Raw genomic sequence first — 21537 nt, 5'->3', positions numbered from 1 at the left:
ATTGGAAATAAATGCCAATTGCAGGGTGGCAGCATCCCCTGCATGCCACCAGCGCTGCCCCGGTGGGGCTGAGCCCCTGCAGGGCAGGCAGCCTCTCAGCAGCCCCTCAGCTGCCCTGGGGTAGCATCAGCTTCTGCAGCTGCTCCCTACACTGGGTCGGGGACAGCCTCTTCTGGCAGGGAGAGCACAGCCACCTCCAGTACTTGAATTAGGCCACCAAAACCATTAAACTGTGCTAAACATCACAGCATTGAAATTCTATTTCAATATAATAAATAATTTTTTAAAAAGGGCTTATTTCCCTCACCTTTCAGTTTCTTGGGTTTTATCTTCTACTAGATAAATTTTCAAGCTTTTTCTGAGTCTACATAACACCTTGGTTTTTAAAATGCTCATGGCTCCAGGAGATGGGCCTTTAATTAGTGCAAATACCATCAGCCTTGCTGTAATAGGATGCAGCTGGGAGGCACAGCTGGCCCTGGGATCAGTTGCTGGTGGCTGCATTTTCTCCTTACCTAGGTGCTTGCAAACAGCCCAGGCACCCCGCCGGGGCCCTGCTGGCTGCGTGGGCAGCAGTCGGGGCAAAGGTAGCATTTTGCCAGCAGCACCCTGTGCCCCGCACGTGCCTGGCCGGAGCCACCTGGCCTGGGCAGAGTCAGGCTTGGCATAGCCAAAGTCTGGCTGAGAGCAAATCTCTGCCCAGCAGGTTTCCCTCCCGGCAGGTTTCCCTCCTCGAGACAGTGCAACCCGGGAGGGACATTTCATCTGCCTGAGGTGGCCCTGAGCAAAGTTCAGCCTCCAGCTAGCCCTGCCTGATGGCCCAGCCAGGGGGTCTTGCTACCCTTCAAATCTTTCCCTGGTCCAGCTCTTCTGCTCTGGAGAAATGAGTTAGACTGGTCTCAGCCCACATTTTAGCTGATTATGTCCACAGCGTGAAAATCAGCTGTGCAGTGCTCCTACGGCTCTGGGACAGGGCAGCATGGCTGGTCCTGTTGACCTAGGGCCGGTCAGAGTGGCTGTGGTGGGCAGTGTGACAGTAACTGGGATGTCCCACGTGGCCAGGAGGCACAGGTTGGATGCACTTGACCTGGGATGAGCCCTCACTGAGAGGCCACTGACCCTCCCAAACCAAAGACCCTCTCCTGTGGACTTTATGGGAAACCCCAAAAGCAAAAAATTAAGGGGGAAAGGGAAGGTTTAGTCAGAGGCCTTTCTCCTGGGGTGAGGGTGGTGTGTTGCAAGGAGGAGGTAGGAACAAAGAGCAGGTCACCATGATGAAGGAGGAGCAGATGGAGGTAGGAACTGGCCCTGATTCCTCTTAAACTCCTGGGGGAGTCCAAGGCAGAGATGATGTTCACATATCTGTTTCCCAGCCTTCTCCCTGAAGCACACTCCATGGCCTCCAAGCAGTGGTCACAAGTGGCCTGAACCCAAGCCCCCCATCCCAGAGCACCCAGCACACCCTGGCCCCAGCGATGTCTCCAGGGCAGGAGGAGGTGAAGGCATGCCGAAAGCAGCCCTTCCAGTTGCCTTTGCGGGGGATGGAGAGGCAGGGCAGTGCTGGTGGAGACTGAATATAGTGATTACTTTAAGGGATTTGCTGTCTCTTTCTTTATCCCTCTCTCTCTCTCTCTCTCTTTTTCTTTCTTTTTTTTTGTTTTCCCCTTTTCCCTCCCTCTTATCCCTTTCGTGGTGCATTTGTCTTCGAGGAACCTGGGGTGTTCTTTTCATCAGTTCAGTCTCTCTCTGGCACTTAAGTCCTGATTGGCTGAAGGACTTAGGGAAAAAAAAATCTTTAATTAAGTAGATAATCTCTTCTTAGGAAGTTCTGCGGCTCCATTTCACCAACCCCCTTTAGCTCTTACTTTAGGATTGGTTACCCTTCACAGAAGTTGGGATTCAGGGGGCATACGCCTCTTCATCACACCAGGAGCGCCGGGTGGAAAATAACTCCATCCCTTCCCTAATTTTGTTGTGTTTCTTTTTTTTTTCTTTTCTCTGGTGGTGGTGGTACACAAGGGTTTTTTTAGGATCTCCTTTCTCCCTCTTTATTTGGATTTTATATTTCACATGGACCCTTATCTGGGCATCTTCTTCCTCACTCCCTTCTTCCAATCCTGCTGTGCCTGGTGAGTATCGAGAGCACCTCAGTCTGTGTCACAGGCAGGTGCTCTTCCCGGACACCCTAAGGAAATTCCTCTTCACCTTCCTAAATGTCCCCTCTTTTCCACTTAGCTCAGTTCTGGTCTTTAATGGGACCAGATATTTAACTAAGTCCCAACACATTCATTGGGAGAGAGGTTAGATCTGAGCAGAGAAAGTTCCCTTCTTCTCCCTCGTCTTCCAGCAGTAACGCGATGGGCCAAATACTGACCTGGGGCATAACAGAGTAGAGGGGAGTGGAAGATCTAGCCCTTCACTTTCAACTGGGAAGATAACCCAATGGCAGAGCCAGGGATTTCTGTTTTTCCAAAGGCTCACAGTCTGCTTGTTTCTTGTCTTAATCAAATCAATTGGGGCTTCTCCCACGCTCCCCAAAGAGGACAGTCCCTGATTAAGAGCTCAGAGCCAGCAGGGGTGAGTTAGATCCACAGGAGCATCACTCTGGATGAGCAGCCTGAGACCTGGACTCCTTGGCAGCCACAGGGTCAGGATTACACATGTCTGAAATTCATGTATTAGGATTTCCTGGGGAGAAGCTTTCGGTATGGCGATTGCTACAGCTTGGTTCCCAACCACCTGGGTCCCATCAGACCAGTCTCCCCATGCACAAACCTGTGGTCATCTCCTGTGGGCCTCTTTCTCTGTCCTAAGGGTGGTTTTATATTTATTTCCAGAAATGTTTTATAAGGGTGAGCAGAAGGAAATTATACTTGCATCAAATCTCGTATCATTCCTTGCAGAGTTTATCTATCCTATGCTCAAACGGAGATGGGCTCAAATGACCTGGCTCTGTAGATATTTTTTCCTATGTGATTTTTACTGAGTACCCAGACTTTATTCTCCATTTCTGTGATGACCTGGGGAATCTGCTCAGTGGGTTACAGACTTATCTCTAACAGCAAAGAAAGTCTGTTCCTGTTTAATTACTAAAATCCCCTGCCTTCCCCACAGCAGATCTCTAGGGTTATTACCATGGATGGAGAAACCAAAATTACAGAAAGAGAAACTCAAGAGTAAATAGGAACCCATTCCTGTTAGGCTGGGAGTGAAATTTATGTTCTTTCAGAGATTTTCTACTCCCTTCATTAAAAGAATGTGCAACAATTTGTATATGTCTAAATATTATACAGCAGCAAACTCCAGATAAATCTCCCTTCTGGAACAAGGGGAATATGTATGTTATGAAGTGAAGCTAGGCAAGAACTCATGCTGATTTTATTTTTATTTTTCCACTCTTCCTGTGTATGTCTCTTGCTTTCCTCAATATAAACAGACTTAAAATACATTAAAAGATTAAAAAAAAAATCAACATTTTAAAGAAACAGTTCAAAGGGGAGAAATTTCAGAGCACAAAGTAGAGTTAAATGTAGAAATCCCAGGCATTTTCAATGCAAGTTGGATGTCTAAATTCCCTGTCTGCCTTTCAGAAGTTTTTATCTAAGAGAAAAGTTTATGGATCAAGATAGCCCTGCTTCTCTCCGTGTGTTGCTCATAGGTCATGATTTCCTGAGAGAAAGGAAAATTGCAAACTTTATTCGAAACGATAGCATTACAGACTCTGTCCCTTAACTCTTGAGGAGAAAAAAGCAAGGTTCGTGGGAATCATACAATAATCCTGCTTGCAATTTTTCCTGGTCTTCTTTATCTGATCCAACAGCTTAAAACGCAACAAGATTCTTTTTTCCTGTGGTTTAATCACGAGAATTGGGAGTGGGGGGCAACAGATCAACAATAGTTTCTTTTATATATATGTGGCCACTTCCCTTCTCTGAGTGTGGATTAGATTCTGCCGTCTCAGCTAGGTTGAATGATCAGCATGTTTCTAGATGAGCAAAATGACAAGGTTGCATTAAAGAGCTAAAAAAACAAATAAATATAACAAAATGGACAGAAATTAAGAAAAAAACCTGTAAAGCTCCAAATGTTAATGAGTTGCCTGCCAGTCTCCTATCCTTTGGGAATAGTGTAACAATCTCTAATGCAGCAGCTTGTTTCTAAATGGTTTTTTACACTTCAGCTGTGGGATTACCTTTAGTTTCCAGTATCACTGGTTTTCTAAAAACTTGGGAGAGTTTGTAGTTGAGAACAAAACTCATATCCAAAGTGAAATTGTGTACATTTTCTGTATTTACAATAATGACAGTAAAGATCTAAATACAGCTTTATAATTTTCTAAAGAGCTGAACAAGCAGCACAGTAGCATGAGTGGGTGATAAGGTATCAAACAAATACTTTAATGGAAGATTTGATAAGGCTCTTGGGGCATATTAAACTGAGGAGGAGGATGCTGTTATTGGTTAAAGTTGTAACTGAGCAGAAATTATCAGAGGCTTATTAGTATTTGATGTATGAAATATAATGGGACAGCTGCTTGGCAGGGTTATTTGCTTTTGGGTTCAATAAAACTATGATAGAGAACTATGCTATGGATATTCGTTAGCTTTGAGAGAATTCCCTAATATCAGATGCAATGAAAGTCACATGCCCTAGATTTGCTTTTTACCTGGATGCATAGAGTTGCAGTGCCCTGCCCAGTGCCCTGGGCAGGGGGCTGAAGGACTTGGTGGGGCTCCTCTCTCTACCTTCTGAGGTCTGTCTCTGCTCCGCTTCAGTCCGTGTAACGCTGTCCTGGAGTTTGAAGGTGGCAGGAAAGGGGTTTAGATAGCTAGAAACCCTGTAAGCTTTGTCAGAGAAGAGAAATAACGCCAAGTGTTTCCTTTCATGTGTGTGATTTCAAAAAGTTTTAAATCAGTGTGGTGACACCGAAGTCATGGGAATTGGGCTGGTTTACACCCATTGTGGATGCAGCTAGCTAGTTAGTTTAGGATTGCATTCTGCTTTCCTTTACAGTGGTATGGAAAATTAGTAGAAATAAATAAATGATTAAAAATCACACTACAGAGACAAAAATGAAGTGAGATTCATTTTCATAGTGATTCCTATTTGCAGCACAGAGATGACCCTAGTGGCATTTTCACTACATCCGTGGAACCAGTGGCTGAATTACTCTCTGTCCTTGCTGGAGCCTATATGCAGAATAGAGATGCATTTTTTCTTAGCTAGATCATATGGGCAAAGACAAAGTGCACAGAGTTTTCTCCATTATACTCTTTCCTTCCCTCTCAGCATAAATAAGAAAAATTCCAGCTACCCTCCAGCCATATGACAGCCCATTCTGCAGCACACAGCACCCTGATATTCAAACTGTCCCATGTCCCCTTCTCCTGAATCCACTTGCAGCTGCAAGAGTTAAATGTGGGGGGTCAAGTGTACCAGCCTAAATGAATCCTTTACTTGTCTAAGTCCTACAAACCCGCCCAGCAGCGTGCCTGCCTGTCGATCAGAGAGCTCAGCGAAAATGCCTTCTGTCTCTCCAACTTAATAAAAATGTTTAGAATATCCTGCTGGGAAATTGCTACTGTACCATTTGCTCAGCTGCAGATGGTGAATTCGCATATCCTGAACTTGGCCTTTTTGTGAACCTTGGGGTTTATCCCGGGAGGAACAGGTCCTCTGCTTCAATGCAGTTATGTCAATTGACACCTGCTAACAGGCTGGTTTGCTGTAAACCCTGAAATGGTGGATTACTGTCCTCCTCCTGAGCAAATCCTTCTTGCACACTGTGAGTTTGGCTTTTCCTACCCAGGTGGAAAGCAATGCAGATGGGATGTATCTCTTCTTTTGGCCACAAAAGCAACATAAGAGAGGACTGACACTTCTCTAGATCTTCCCTGCGCAGGGGCATTTTACCAGTTTTCTCACAGCTGCTACCAGGGGCTCAGGTTCACGCTGACACCATCCTGAGTGTGGTCCCCATAGCAAAGCACTTAAGATCAAGGCAAAGGACAGGAGGGAAACCAGATGGAAAAATGACTTGTTCATGCTGCTACCCAGTTGCGTTAGGATGGGGACCCATGGAGCTTACACAGTCTGAATAGCCCCAGGTTCATGGCCCTGTGTGATTCAGGTCACCCGATGCTCTAATCACCCGGCTGCAGATGCAGTCTCTCCAAGTCCCAGGAAATATTTAATTAGCTGTACAATGCAGAAGCAGCTCCCAAAGGAAAGTTCCTCTGCAAAACAGCCATCGACTTCGTGCTGAAGTGCCCACGGGGGCTGGAGCACAGCTGGATCTGAATCCCAGGCCTGGAACAAAGGGAAAGGATCTCCTGCTCTTGCAGTGCCCTGGCAGAGCCCTCTCCCTCCCGTTTTGACCCAGGGGAATCTTTCCCAAAGCAAGCTTCATCAATATGAACACATTTTCACAAAAAAAAAAAAAAAAAAAAAAAAAAAAGTTAAACTTGCCAGAGCGAAACTTTGCAAACTAGTTCTCTCAACTCTTTCTAAACTGTAAGTAATAGCAAAGATCAGGTTTCTTGTGATTTTGACCAAGCTAAAATAACCAGACCTCCTTTTTGTGGTGTACCTCGGAGAGGATCTCCGTGAGGGCAGTTCTAGCAGAGGTGAAATGGGCTCGCTGACTGCAGGAGCAATTTTCCAGGGCAGGGAAACATCCTCTCTAAATCTCTCGTGTCTGATGTCTGGGCACCAGTCCTGCCACTCTGTCTGCCCCTGTGTCCACGGCAGGGCTGCAGCATGGCTACGCTTTGTCCCCCGGCTTGGGATGGCAGTGCCTGCTTCCGCCTGCGCTTGAGCCCACCCTGGGATGCCCCCGCACTCTCCATGCTGGATTTGTACCACAACAGGACAGTGCCTTTCTCTCCCTTACCAGGGATACCTGTGGCTCCAGACAGCATCACTTGAAAACATGCAGGGAGGAAAAACCATACCCTAACCCTTGCCTTTCTCCCCTGCGTCCAGCCACGGTCTGCCCAGCTACTGGGATTTTCAGGGAATGGAGAGGAGCTAGAAAAGCAGCAAGCATCACTGCAAGCCAGGTAGCCCAACTGCAGTGGAGCATCCTGTTCTGCTGAAGGAACAGTGTGGGTTAAGGCTCTGTGAGGGCTAGCTGAAAAGGAGAGGCATACTCCACAGCATTTGAAGCAGAACATCATCTCAAGAAGAAGCTGAAGAGCCCAGTTGCTCTGAGTGCATGCTCTAGCTTTTTCCTCACTCACTCACTCACTACAAGGTCTCAGTCCACTCATGCCACCTCTCTGGCCTCAGTGTCCTCCCCAGGGGATAACATCACTCACTCATCTCTCTGGAGGGCTGAGATGATCCCTTCACAGCTTCAGTGGGAACCCCAGAAAGTTTAATTTTGGCTAGGACCACCCCTCCTCCCCATACTCCCATTCCCCCGCTGTGCTATGCCCACCAGGATGGGGAGGACAAGCATGTTTGTGCTCAGCCATCACCATAACATGACCAAGAGGAGATTGTGGGCAGCCAGAGCTGGCACCGCAGGAAAACAAGGGACCACGCGCTGGGGGGATGCTGCCAGGACGCACAGTGTGAAGGAGCAGCAGTGTGACCTCCTCCTTCCCTTGGTATGGCCCCACAAGGAGACAGGTGCTGGCACATGGTCCAGCTCCTGAGGCTGGGGGCAACACTACCCTGAGTTAAGCTGAGCAGCAGTAAAAAAAGCAAGGCTGGGGCAACAGGAAAGCACTAAAAAACCCCAGGGGGCTTGGTATGAAAGGCAGCTGTGCAGAAGAGAGCAAAAGGAGGGAGCAGTGAGGGGGTTGCAGCCCTGTACAGCCTGGCTGGGGGAGCAGGGTGGGGAGGGAAGGAGAAGGCACCGTCCTGGCACGCAGGGAACAGCAAGGGGAAACGGGGAGAGACGAAAGGTGCCTGCAGCCAGGAGACAGGCAGGCTGCAGGGGCGAGAGGAGAACCCTGGGATGCCAGGCATTCCCTAGGCCCCTCCGCCATCACCCCCCCACTGCTGATACTGTCTCTGTCTTCCAGGTCAGTGAATAATTTCCTGATGACAGGCCCCAAGGTAAGAGAAATTCCTTTGATCTCTGTCCCTGATTCCACTAAACCCAGGGAGGGAGGGGTTCCTCCTTCCCACTCCTCTCCATCTAGCCCTGGCCAGAGCTCCCCTCACCCCAAGGATTCCAGCAACAAGGCAGAGGAGGGTCAGGAATAACCTGCTACAAGCTGCAGCTCCTTAGGCTATACCAGCCTTAAGCAAAGTCAGCCTGGGGTCCTTTTAAGCTGGCTGGGGCCAGATTTTGAAGATTTGGCTATTGGCACCAGCTGAGGCTCTCACCTGTCATCTGTTGCTTCCTGATGATCAGGTTAGCATCAGGACCCACACTGATCAAGTTGGAAAGGTATTTTCTGTAGGCTCTGCAAAACATACTTCCCCAAGGAGCACAACTGGAATTGCCAGAACCTTGTTCAGTATTTTTGACCCCCTGCCTCCTTGCACACCTCTTTCAGAGGCTTTTTTTTCCTAGCCAGAACCAGTTGTAAAATTCACGCGATTTTTGTTCTGGCTATTCCCCGGGAACACTTCCAAGCCCATCTAGCTCCTTCTACAGCTCTCAATGCTATGGTGGAGCAACGTTGCCCCGAAGCACTGGCTGTCCCCCTGGGGGTGCGGTGGAGGAGGAGGCAGGCTGAGGCACCTGCTGGCCTGCAGCTCCCTGGTCTCTGAGGAGAAGGCTCTGCCTCCTCTCACACTGGAGAGATGAGGGGTTCCCCATTGCAGGGGCTGGCTGGCACATCTCCTAACATGGCTAACAGCCAACACCTCGGCCTTCTCCCCCTGGGAGGCTCAGGCTCTGACCCAGCACAGCAGAAAATGCATTTGCTGCTGCTGTTGGCAAGCTCCACTCCCTAGGGGAGCCAAGCCTGAGAGACCTCCTCAGCTCTGTACATCTTGTCTCTGTGAGATGGCATGCAAGTTATTTTCAGTTGAATGCCAGCCTGCTGGGGAGCCTGGGGCCACGTTCTTCCTGGTGTTTTGCAGTGTGCTTCTCCATCCATCTAGACCCCAAAGCAGCAAGACCCACGATATGCAGTGCCAGGCAGGAAAGCTACACCTGCATCAGCCCCACCGCTGTGTGGGAAGCAGCTGGGGCTACACCAGCTTTGCACTGCCTGCAATGGAAACTAGAGCTGCTGAGTGGACCCTGGGAGTAGCCTGGGGATGTTCCCAGCCTGTCGCCCATGGGAGTGTCCCTGCATGCTGGCCAACACATCCTGACTCAGTTTTGCAAGTTAATGCTGGGGGGGCTGAAGTGGGGCACACACCTTCCCTCCTCCTGACCTGCTGCTCTGCTCCTAGGCCTATCTCATCTACTCCAGCAGCGTGGCGGCCGGGGCACAGAGCGGCATCGAGGAGTGCAAGTTCCAGTTCGCCTGGGACCGCTGGAACTGCCCTGAGAGGGCATTGCAGCTCTCCAGCCATGGCGGGCTGCGCAGTGGTAAGGAAAGCATTGGATACCACTACTGGGACCCCCTCGCTACAGGTTAGAGCCCGTAGGCCCCTCCTCTCTTCCCAAGTGCCTCCTTTTCTTCTCCATCCCCACCTGAGATGTACATCTCCCAGGAATGCCCCAGAGGGATCTTTCCAGGAGGCTCCTTCACCCATCAGCTCCCAGACACATGCTGGGATCTAGCTTCAAGACAAGGCAGCCTTGCAACACCAGCATCGCCTCCAGACCCACCAAGTCCCAGCTTGTGCAGGACAGGAGTGTCCCACCAACTCTGACACAACCGGCTCCCCACAAGGATGCACCACCATGACTGCGGCATAGGCTGCTGGACACGCCACACCTAGGTGGTGTCTCTGGCCAGGGTGTCCCAGGGAGGCTGAGAACCAGCACGGGGTGGTGGGGTGGCAAGCAGAGGGATATGGCTAAAGGGAGCAGGAAAGAGTTCATCAGTGGCTGTGCTCTGGCCAAGAGGCAGGAGAAAAGTCTTCCCAAATCTTCCAGATGTCAGAGTCACCTTGGGCAGAAATCCAGCAGGGCACAGGGCTGTGGTCGTTGCCACTGTATCCCATTCCTTACCCTTTTGCAGGTGCCAGGAAATGTTTCAGTGTATACCTGGTCCTCTAGACCCATGTATGATGCTGGGCTGAGCTCATATCTGCCCTGTACAGGCAGGACCTGGGCATGGAGGAGAGCTTCAGGCCTCTGGTGGGACTGGCAGCAGACAAGGGACCAGGGCCCCAGGCAGAGGTGGACAGAGGTTTCAAAGTGGGGCCTTGAGGAGGCAATTGCAGCACAAAGTAACACCCTGGGACTGGGAGTGGGTCCCTGAACCATTCCCATCAAGGTTATTTGCTCAGATCCAGAGCTTGCTGGCATTAAATGAAAGCCGAAGACTCAGTGAAGTCAGCTGATGATCACCACACCGATCCTGTTGGGTAGGTATGGTCACTGCTCTGAGTCTGGACAGTGTCCAGCAGAAGGTAAGGCTCGAGGGGACTGTGGAGAAGGAGCTCTTTGATCCTTGGAGAGGGCCCCTTCCCCTCTGGGGTGTATTAGTGAAACATGGGGGACATTTGGCTGTCTGTGCTGTATCCCCACTGCTGAGCTCCCCCAAGGACAGCCAAGTGCTAAACTCATCCATACCCTTGGAAATGGCACGAGTCAGTCTGGATCGAATTTGGGAGCTTCTGTCTTTGTGCAGTTCAAGCCAAAACTAAGCTAATCTGACATGTAGGGACTCCTGTCCGCCCTACAAAGCCCTGCCCATTGCAAATCTGTTCCTACGCAGTCTCCTGCATGGCAGGAGTCCTTTCTAACACTGGTCTCGCCATGAAATCTTTAGCATATCTGTTCTCCTTGTTTTCCCACTTGACAGCAAACCGAGAAACTGCTTTTGTCCACGCCATCAGCTCTGCAGGTGTCATGTACACGCTGACCCGGAACTGCAGCCTGGGGGATTTTGACAACTGTGGCTGTGACGACTCCCGCAACGGACAGCTGGGTAAGGAGAGACGAGCTGCTGTCCCTCTCTCATGTTCCAAGTGGAGGAGACAGATCTTCTCCTCTCCTTTACTGAGGCCTGCAGAAACAACTCCTCCTCCTGGTCCCCACACCTGGAAATAATGCCCAGAGCAGAGCTTTGCCTGGCTCAAACCAAAGTATCTCTGTGGAAGCTAATGGAGCCACCTCCAATTTTCACCAGCTCAGACCAAGCCCTTGATGCTTTCCATTACTTTCTAAATGAGCAGGAAAGTAGAAGGGGGTTGCAGTTTCCCTGGTTCAAATCAAGAACAACTCTGTTTAACCTGCTGGAGGGAATGACTGTATGGTACAGGTAGAGGAGAGGATCTGATGCCATGCATCTAAAGCGCAGGTCTGGTTAGAGCAGCGCTGGTCAGGGACCTCGGGGCTCCCAGGGTGAGCAAGGACCAGGGTGGCCCCAGAGCAGAATTACCAAGAGGGAAGGCAGGGTGGCATTCATAGACCCCTCCAGTGTTTGTCAGCGTGGCAGGCACGTGAGAGCACAACCAGGAGAACCGCTGTGGCAGCACACAGCCTTCACCCTGTTCCTGTCACAGCGGTACCCAGGCCTGCAGCCGCTGAGCACCCCTGAGTGGGGAACCCCAGGCTGCACCGCTCCAGCTCTCCACTCGCCTTTCACAGAAAACATTGACATTTTGGTCTTTTGTTTTGAATGGAAAGAGGTCAAATTTGAAATTATCAAAATCTTTTAAAAGCCGTTCCCCGCCCAGCCACACTGGGCAGTCAGTAATGTCAGTTTATGACAAACTCCTCTGCAGTGTCCAGTATTTAGTAATTTGCTTTATTAGCTAATAGTTTTTAAAACAGCCACTGTTTCTTAGGTGTCTGAGGCATGGGATAGTCCATCTCTAGCAGAGCAAGACTTTTGGGCAATGACGCACCAAATCTTATCTTCTCTGGAAAACTGAGTTAGCCATGCTACACTTCTTTTCCCCAAAACATATCTGTTTTTCATGAAAATTTTCCATTGTGAACTTAAAACGTTGGAAGGCAAAGGAAACTTTGGGACTTGTCCAAAGCAGTGAGATTCAATTCTAAATGCCATTGCACTGAATCCAAGTTGGTGAAAGGTTTCCATTCTCCCTTCAGTCCCAGCTCTTGATTTGGACTTCATCATCCACTGCAATTACCCACCTCCCATAAGACACCCCTGCCTTTCCCTGTGAGAGGAAATGCTGTGATGCTCTGGGGAAGTCCAGGCAAGGGCTGGGCCTTTCAAGAGAGGCACAAGGCCATTAAACCACAACTCCCAAGATGTACCACCAAAGCACGTTAGGATCAGAATGTTCCAGGTTTCAAATCAAATAATTTGGCATTTTTCTCTAGGAGGAAAAGAAGCAAACCACATGATGTGTTTCCAGTCAGCCGAGCTAAGTTATCAAGTTCCCACGCAGTTAGGAAAAGTACTCTCCACATCTTGCTGTGCCGTTTCCCAGTTCTGTGCTGACTCCTTTGTTTCTTTATGATAATTGGAAAATCAGACCCTTCTGAGATGCCAAACATCATCCCAGGATTCTGGGTGTACCAAAAAGAGGCCTCCTCAATACATGTGTGCCAGGCTTTGTTTGTTTCCCGGCAGAGGGGAATCTCTTCCCTCTGACCAGGATGCCTCCACCAGTTCGCTAATCCACGTTAGCAAGATGCTGTCCCTGTGAGTCAGACTGAAGCGGCTCAAGTCAGGGTTTGAGGAAAGGTGATTAAAGACCCAAAGCCTTATCTATGTGGCTGCTAATGCATGATAATTAACAGCTTCTGAATCCTGCTCTATAGAAAGCCTGGAAAGCCCTGGGTTTGTCACACAGGACATACCCCTTGCTGCCTCCATGAGCCACTTACTATCCAGGCCTCACAAGAAATGGCATGAGCCCAATGGGAGGGAATCAGGGAGTATTGCAAGGCGAAAGGATGGATTTGCCCCACAGCCTCCATTCCCTCCCATCACTTCTGAGTCCCTTTCTTGTCCCCAGAGCCACAAACCAGGCAGGCGAGGGACTGGTTCCCTGACAGCACACATCTCATCTCCTTTCCTAGGGGGGCAAGGCTGGCTGTGGGGAGGCTGCAGCGACAACGTGGGCTTTGGGGAAGCCATTTCCAAGCAGTTTGTGGATGCCTTGGAGACTGGACAAGATGCCAGAGCTGCTATGAACCTGCACAACAACGAGGCGGGTAGAAAGGTGAGCCCCTCTCTCCCTCCAGACCTGACAGCCCATACCAGATTGGCTCTGGCCATTCACCGTGGAGAGTCACAACTTGCTGTGGCTAAAAGCACATGTCCAGAAGAAACAAATACCTTGCTGAGGGGAAGGGGATGGCAGCAGTATTGACGTTGATAGGTGGTGTTTGTTCTAAGACAGCAAACCTTCTGTGATTACACTGTTAATGGCTTCCTACTGTCCTCTTTCTCCCAGTTCAAGCAGGTGAGTACCGTGGAGAAGCAAGTCTGCGAGCTTTAAGCCAGCCACCCCTGGGCAGGAGTACTGCGCAGGGAGGGTCAATGGCAAACCCCTCCACAGGCCTGGAGCCATGCTTGTCCATGCACTGCAGCACAGAAATGACCCCTCTGGGCTTTTTCCTGAATCCCCTCTCTCTCCTCACCCTGTAGGCCGTGAAAGGGACCATGAAGCGGACTTGCAAATGCCACGGCGTGTCGGGGAGCTGCACCACCCAGACCTGCTGGCTGCAGCTGCCCGAGTTTCGGGAGGTGGGCACTTACCTCAAGGAGAGGTACCACAAAGCCCTGAAGGTGGACTTGCTGCAGGGGGCAGGGAACAGTGCTGCCAGTCGAGGTGCCATCGCCGAGACCTTCAGCTCCATCTCCAAGAAGGAGCTGGTCCATTTAGAAGACTCTCCTGACTACTGCCTGGAGAACAAGACGCTGGGGCTGCTGGGCACGGAGGGTAGGGAGTGCCTGAAGAGGGGCAAGGCGCTCAGCAAGTGGGAGAAGCGGAGCTGCCGGCGGCTGTGCGGGGACTGCGGGCTGGCGGTGGAGGAGAGGCGAGCCGAGATGGTGTCCAGCTGCAACTGCAAGTTCCACTGGTGCTGCGCTGTGCGGTGCGAGCAGTGCCGCAAACGGGTCACCAAGTACTTCTGTGTCCGCAAGGAGAAGCGGGAGCGGAGCGGGGGTGGCGGGGCCAGCCGCAAGCTCAAAAGAAAGCTCTAACTTGCCTCTGCTCCTCCATGGTCCTGTCTGCCCCTCTCCTCTCCTGTCCTCCCCATCTCCCCAGCCGCCCCCTGGCACCATTTCCCTTTGGCTTAGTTTTGTCTCATTCCAGTACCACCTCACTGGGGCTTGGGCAGGGCAAAAGAGCACTCGTGAGCCCCTGGGCCTTGGCCATACAGGGCATTTCCCATTAGTGCAGTGGCTGATGACTTCTGGGAAGACCCTCAAGTGTTGACAAAACAAGGTGAGATTTGGTCCCTTCAATCCAGAGTCACTCTACCCAGTGACTATGGTTTTATCACTGAAAACACAGGTGGTCTCGGTGGCTCCTGCTCTTTTGAGCTTGTCTGTTCCCCAAACAAGCACCAGCTCTGGGCTTTTGAGCAAGCGAGATCAACACTAAGGAAAGCACAAGGAAGCTGAGATGGCACCACCGGAGTTGGGCAACTCAGAGTGGTAATCCCTAAAACAGAAGAGGCTTCCAGTACCCTAAAAAAATAGAGGCACTAAAATAAAATTGTTATTGCCTTTTATTAAGTTCTACACTACAAGGGAGTAGAAAAGGTGTGCAACTCCTCCCTGCAGCAAGCCAGCCTCCAGGAGGCCCAAGCATCACTTCCCATCCTTTGACAGCTTTGCTAAGCTCTCCAGTGCTTTACTATGCATTTGAGATGGCAGCAGCAAGATTGGAGATGCTGCTTGACCTGCCCATTAAACAGCTGCCCAAAAGAGGAGTCCCATCACTAGCTTTTTACATGCTTTCTCTGTATCTTCTAAGCCTCCAGGTCTGGTCTCCCTTTTCATGCCAGCATCCCTGCCAAAGCCCTTGATTGATGCCATAAAGATGCCCTCACACTGCTCCAGTCCCTCTTCCCTCCCAAATCTCTTCCAGACAGGAGCTGCCAGCTGAGCCCATTCCCCACCTCCTGGTGTACTTGCCAAGCACTCTTACCCTGTCAGCTAACTAACTAAATACTTCCTCCTAGTCTGAAAAAAATAACGTCAGTTACTATTTAATGGTGTTGTAAATAGGAAAAAGTGAAGCACTTTGAAGTTTAATTTATTGCACAGTTACTGTGATGTACACATAACAGTTTTTCCTCTACTGCTTATTGTATATATTCTATAGGCTAAGCAAGCAGCAGGAAGATTTGGCTGATGCATCTCTGTTCCCTTGCCATGGCTGGGGTAGGGAGGGAAGAAGCTGTCAGCTGCAGGACCTGGGGAAGCTCACTGCACCATCACAGTGATCTCCCTCAGGCTGTAAGGTTATCGTCTACTTTGCTGTTTGAAGTGTCCTTTAGACAGATAAGAAGCCAGCAGAGCTAAGTTACTGGCCATTAGAGCTGTCTTGTAGCCAATATTTGTAAACCAATAGACAATGCAATAAATCAGTAGCCAAGTGCTTGCAAAACGCTGTTGTGTTTAAGTTGGGTGGTTTTTTTCATCCAATTGCATGTAGTTACAGTTGTGGAGACTAAAACCCAGCTGCTTACCCATCTGTTGAGCACAAGAGCTGACCAGTTCCCTCCACACAGCACCACCTCAGCTCCTACTAGGAGGGGAACGGGCCTGCTCTCTCCTTGAGCTTGCTTGAGGTTGCTTCCAACTCCAATGCAGCTGACAGGGAGAAAGGGGATGGGAGGCAGGCAGACAGGGGCCCAGTTGCCCATTTCAGAGACGATACGTTAATACAGACTCAGCAGTCTGTGTGTGTCTCTTAGTTATCAAATACCCCCTCAGTCCCAGGGCTACTTCATTGGGGGTAGGAATTTAGACCTACAGCAAGCTTCGGGTCTCACCAGAGCAAGAGCATTCACGTCAAGCAAGAATCTAGCCCTTCAAAAATTGCAAGAAACAATCGTGGCCCATTCTCAGGGAAAGCTGAAACACTTCCACTTCACACATGAACTGCCAGCTGTTTGCACAAAGATGCAAATATTATTAATACAGTGACCCTGCCCTTGGTCTCCCTTGCATCTCTGCCAGCAGTTCCTCCATCTCCCTGCGGCAGGGATGCATCCTTGGGCAGGAGAGCAAAGACGGGGCAAGAGCCTCTCACCCAGCAGGGAAAGCTCCAGCACGGGCTGGCTTGGGGACCACTGCACGGCAGAGGGGACAGCTTCTACCCCTTTGTCCCTCTGTGTCCCCCATTCCACAGCCAGCTGGAAGCGTAAGAAAAGGAGAAGATGTGGAAGCCGTTTCCCACTTCCTCCCCAGCACATGGCAGGCTGTGCTACCCCGTCCCTCACCGGCTGACAGTATTGCCCCACACAACTGCCCCACGAAGGCCATGGCACAGCCCAGGACGTGCCTGCTGGGCACATGACGCTTGCTGGTGAAGGGGACATGCAGGGAGCATTACAAGCGGGAGCCCCACCACCGCAGGCTTCTTTCTCTGGGAGAAAATGGCGAGACCGCAGCTGCAAAATGTGCTGACCTCAGCAGCGGGTCGGGGTCCCCCCTCCCAGGCACAAGGAGCCCTTAGCGGTAAAGGCACTGCTGCCATTGTGCAGCAGGATTGGATGCTTCCATGTATTCATTTCGGTTTAATGAAGGCGCATTCCTCAGAGGAGAAATATTTACATTCAGCTTCCCAGGTGGTCACCTTCGCCCAGATGACACACAAACAGGCAGCCCCCCTGCTCCCTTTTCCAATCCAAACCTCTTTAGAGGGCTCAGGGAGGAGGGGAGCGAGGGGAGGGGGGCTGCTGGGGGAGCAGAATAGAGAAGGGAACAAAATGCTAATGAATCAGCCAGCCAGCCCTTTTCCCCTCCCCTCTGTGGAGTCAATGGAAAGTGTCATTTCACATGCTAATCCCCCTCCGCTCTCTTCACAACACCTTTTCCGAAAAGTGTTTGGGAAAAGTCCTTGTGGCCCGTTTACAGCTCCCTGCCGCTTCGGATTCCTTCTTGTCTAAGGCCGCGGCCCCCGTGTGGGTCTCTCCCTCCAGCAGGGCTCCTTACAAAAAAAATCTCAACAAAGACTTTGGAGTTCATCAGCCTCCCACTGAAATTCACAGCTGCTGAACAAACTAATCCCCTCTCTTGGCCTTTCTTCCTTTCAATGGGTTCTTGGCTTCAAAGACACTTTGGGAAAGGACTTTGTGGGGACTCACACTGCTCCCTCAATAGAAGTTAGTGCAAGCATTATCTTCAGAGCAAGTGGCTTTACAAACAAATACTGCCTAACAATCTCTGCCCCTCCAGCTCCCCCAAACACACACAAGCCTAGCCTGCAGACATGATGTTATCTGCAACAGGATTAGAGCTCTGTTCTCTGTGCCCAGGGATCCTTTCCTACCGCCCCCCAATTCTTTGTCGACCCAAAGGCCTTCTCACCCAACAGAAAACGCTTTCTCTGCCCAGCAGCGCAGGGATGCTGTGGTAGCATGTGCCCACATGGGAGGAGGCAACACCGAGGAGCTGCTGCCCGTAGACCAGAAGCTGTTACCAGCCAGCAGAGATAGTGCTCTACATGGAGAAGCACTTTCCAGTGGGGCTTGTGAGGCCATGTATCACACCAGGGCCACAGAGACGGGGCTTCTGCCACGAGCCTCTCAAAGACTCTTGCGTGGGTCACCTCACTTCCCCCTGCCTGGTTTCCCTACCAAGAGTTTTAGAGATGTTGCTCGCCGGGGTAAACCTGAAGCAAAACTGAGCAACGGTGGGACAAAGGGGCGAGCAGGAAGGACTCGCAGCACAGGCAGGATAAATGGCCAGTCTCTGCATGAGTCCACGGGTAGCGGGAGCTGTGCATGCTGGGGGGAACTAAAGTCAAATGCATCTGAGAAATACATAGAAAACCCATGCTTATTTCTCAGTGGTACAAGTGGCCTGAGTTAAAGAAAGAGAGGGGCTGGACTGCACGGGGTACTATAACTGGATCCAGAAAGGCAGAATCTAAGGAATACCAGGCTTGTTAAATGATCTCAGAAAGCTAGGACTTTACTTATATACTCGTTAAACAAATGTATGCCTCCAGGGCTACCTGCTCACTTGTACAGCATCAGAAGGGGTCATAACACGAAAGTGCTGCCTTTGAAAATCAGCTTGCATCTCCCTGATGGGGGACAGCTGGGAGGCCGGACTGATTGCTAACTGCTCCCAGACCGGGCTGCAAAAGCTCTGCAAGAGTCCCTTGCACTTGGTGTTTGCCTCTCCCAGCAGCAGAACTAACAAAGGCTGGTTTTCCCTGAATGCATGTGCTGTGTCCATAACACCCCAGAACTCTCATAAACCCTGCTCCCTTCCCAGCAATGGCCCCTCAAATCTTCCCCATCCAAACAATTTGTCTCAACCTTTACTTCCTCCCAAGTCCTTCAACCACAAGCCAGGTAATAGTCTGGTGTATTTCAGAGTTTCATGTGTGCTGACTGGCTGGCCTGTACATATATACTAGCTAGCCAGCTGACAGCAAAAAGAAAACAAAAATTTTTTGAGATTACATCAGTCTTTTGGCAGAAGCTAGTTTGACTCCCACCGACTTTATCTCAATACCGATGTTTCACTTCAGCCTTCTTACCTCCTTAAAAGCTTAAATGAAATCGGCCAACAGATTCAGAACTTATTAACTAATGGTACGAACTGACAATTCAATGGTATAAATCTGATTTCCACACAGGTCAGATCCTCATCCTATTTTAAGTGGCATGGCTTCAGTGGTGTAACGCTGATTTCCAACAGGAGAGGATCTCATCAAGGGCTCTCTGTTTACTTACTAACATACTTCCAACTCTCGATGCCGAGTGTAGAATCCCCAACACTGCTGTGATTTCCCAAGAGAACCTCAGACATCCCAGGGACCTTCTTGTGTCTGATGCAGACGAACAGTCACAACTGAGGCGGGTGATCTGGAGAAGATCAGTTCTCTGACCCTGCAGCCTTAGGGAGTGGGTAAGGCCGGAGGTCTCACCAGATCAGGACAGTTGCTGCCCACACCAGCAGAGCCCAGAATCTGGTTTGCCCCACATCGTTCTCAATTTTCCTCCTCACCAAAGCTGAGAACTCAGATCTCAGTGGGTGGCCCTGCAGACTGAGGGAAGTCCCCTGTAGCCAGAGGTGACAAGCCTATGAAAAAAAGCTAGCAGCATCACAAAACACAGCTTTTATTTCACTGTTCTGTAATCTCTCAGTGCATCAAACCGCAGCAATAGAAACAACACAGCAGCAACAAGGAGGCACTTTGACCTGGAAAGGAGAGAATGAGACATGTCCTCTCCCTCCCTTCTGTGATTCTCCTCCCTCCTAAGTCTCATGGTAGAGCAGGCTGATTCATGTAAGTCACTGAACCACAGGCCCACGATGGCATTATCACTCAAGCAGCAAGCAGAGCAAGCAGGGGCTAGCTGCAGCCAAACATTGGGAAGAAGCCTTGCTCCCAGCTAGGGCCCAACAATTACGCTGCCTGGTTAGCATGAAAGAGGGTAAAGAGAGAGGAAAGCAAGAAGGGAGGAAGAAAGGGAAAGACAGACATACACAGATGTGCCCTAAAATCCCATCTGCCTTCCCAGACTTCTTCCCCAGGACAGATATGCTTCATTCATCTATTTTACCCCAGAGGAAGTGCCACAGTGATGAAAAGCCTCAGCACAGCCGTATCCTTGAGACTTGACAGCATCACCTCCTGCAGCATATTCCTACCACCATAGTGACAAGGGGCCTTCAAGAACCACCTTTGCACGTATCTGTTACTGTAGGCAGAATGAACGCGCCACACTTGGAGCAATGAGCTGTCTCCCCCCGCTCAATCTGGGCTTGAGAGTAGCTTGAGGAGATTCTTTATGGGACCTGAACAACGCCTGCTGCTCTTAAAGGCCCTAGACTGTCTGAAAAGCCCAATGTAGGAAGCCTTTAGATAACACCAGTGGGCAAAAGGTCAACTGTGCTAACATAAAGGAAGTGAAAAAGCCCAGGAGCCACAGAGGGCAGCTTTTAGCCCCAAACCAGGATGCGACCAGCTCTGGGGAGGAGCACACAGAGCAGTCTAACCTGCTAGCATTCCTGAATGGGAGAGTCCCAGGAGCTGGAAGGGGGAATCAGCCCTGGGCCTGAAACATAAAAGACTCAAGCCTGCAGCTTATGGGGGAAAAGATATAATGGATGGGGGACAAAGGGTGAACAGGAGACTCAACTGTGAAAAGAGAGGTCTGGGTGAAGAAGGGAGAGATAACCAAAGCTAGCCCAGAGCAGGCTGGTAGTTAGCCCTAGTTGTAGAAGGGTGCAGAGGGGTGAGAGGGTGAGTCAAAGATGAAAATGAAGAGAAAGGAAGAACCAGAGCAGAAATCCTCACTGCAGCCCAACAGAGCAGGGACACCCCAGCTTAGGTCCCAAGGGAGCCCAGCTATCACTCAGGCAGTTTACACTGCAGCAGGGAATAGAGCCTGAGGCTCTTCTGTCTGGTGGCGCTGCAGGTGCCAGCCCTGTTTGTCTCCTTAAAAAAAAAAAAAGCAACATCAGCCTGGGAGGGAAGGAATTTCCCCTTTGTGTCAGGGATATAGGGAAGAGGGAAGATATCTGTGCAACCTGGACAGCCTGAAATTGAGATCCCTTGGCTGGGAAGCAGCCTCAGACTAGTAAGAAAGAAGAGAGAGAAAGAACAGTCTCCAGGAGCCCCAGGCACCAGTGGGCTGCCTGGAGAGAGGATGGGGCCAGGCGTGCTGGCCCAGCACACTTCCAGGCACTGGCACAGACTTATTTCTCCAGAGTCAGAAGGAGAGTCCACAACCTGCAGCACATCAACAGGTGAGGGAGTCCACCAGCTCTGCACTGTTCCAGCTGCTCCACACTCTACACGTTCAGCTTGCCAGCAACGGTCATGAGGACTTTCAGGATGGGCATGAAACCAGACACCTCACTGAAACTGCTGCTGCTCACCACTTGGGTGTGAACCAGGAGACCCTGTTGGTAGTTCCTAGCCTCAATGCAGCGGGCAATTTCATGGAGACCCATGAGGATGGTTGGAGAGAGCTGTAGGGAGAAAGCAGAAATGAGTCAGATTGCTCAGCACTGTAACACAGGCCCCCCCTCCCTCCACACCCTTCCCTCCTGTTCTCCACCTCATCCTCACCAAACAGCACCTACATACAGTCAAGCACTGGCAGGAAGGATAGCCTGCTTCCTCCCTCGGTTTCCCAGCCTACAACAAACATTAGTCTAATACCCAGGCTGGGTTACAGTAAGTGCAGGTCCTAAGTAATGACATGGCAGCATTAATGGAGTATCTGATGTATCTGAGGAGGTCAAAGGTCCATCTAGCACAGAATCCTGTCTCTGTTCAGGCCTAATATGGACACTCAGGGAAAGGGTGTATGTTAAAAGG

General features: G+C 50.4%; 2 protein-coding genes across 5 annotated transcripts in view; one reads left to right on the top strand and one right to left on the bottom strand.

Annotated features, from left to right (window-relative positions):
* Positions 1–1271: 1271 nt before the first annotated feature.
* On the top strand, positions 1272–19174 carry WNT8B (Wnt family member 8B). The gene is made up of 5 exons (XM_087766031.1): positions 1272–1295; positions 9364–9502; positions 10890–11015; positions 13088–13230; positions 13659–19174. The coding sequence occupies exons 1-5, from the start codon at positions 1272–1274 to the stop codon at positions 14214–14216; spliced, it is 990 nt and encodes a 329-aa protein (XP_087622157.1). The 3' UTR covers positions 14217–19174.
* A 134-nt stretch (positions 19175–19308) lies between these two features.
* The window catches only part of SEC31B (SEC31 homolog B, COPII component), a 38570-nt gene continuing 36341 nt past the window's right edge, over positions 19309–21537 (bottom strand). For all 4 annotated transcript variants that reach the window (XM_087764003.1, XM_087764000.1, XM_087764001.1 and 1 more), the window contains one exon: positions 19309–21185. In XM_087764003.1, coding sequence (XP_087620129.1) covers positions 21006–21185 — 180 coding nt within the window. In that variant the 3' untranslated portion in view covers positions 19309–21005. The remainder of the gene's footprint in view (positions 21186–21537) is intronic.

Source organism: Nipponia nippon, unplaced genomic scaffold (assembly GCF_047370975.1).
Source record: "Nipponia nippon isolate SJK-2023a ecotype South Korea unplaced genomic scaffold, ASM4737097v1 scaffold_3, whole genome shotgun sequence".
In the NCBI taxonomy this organism is placed as follows: Eukaryota; Metazoa; Chordata; class Aves; order Pelecaniformes; family Threskiornithidae; genus Nipponia; species Nipponia nippon.
The sequence above is the reverse complement of the archived record's forward strand: the minus strand, read 5'-3'. Positions and strand labels throughout refer to the sequence as shown.

What these genes read in the sequence shown, in the direction of transcription:
- WNT8B (XM_087766031.1), top strand. Translation starts at nt 1,272, where the DNA reads ATGATGAAGGAGGAGCAGATGGAG. An exon ending in TGAAGGAGGAGCAGATGGAG is followed by an intron (nt 1,296 to 9,363) that starts GTAGGAACTGGC and finishes CTCTGCTCCTAG; the next exon opens with GCCTATCTCATCTACTCCAG. An exon ending in CTCCCGCAACGGACAGCTGG is followed by an intron (nt 11,016 to 13,087) that starts GTAAGGAGAGAC and finishes CTCCTTTCCTAG; the next exon opens with GGGGGCAAGGCTGGCTGTGG.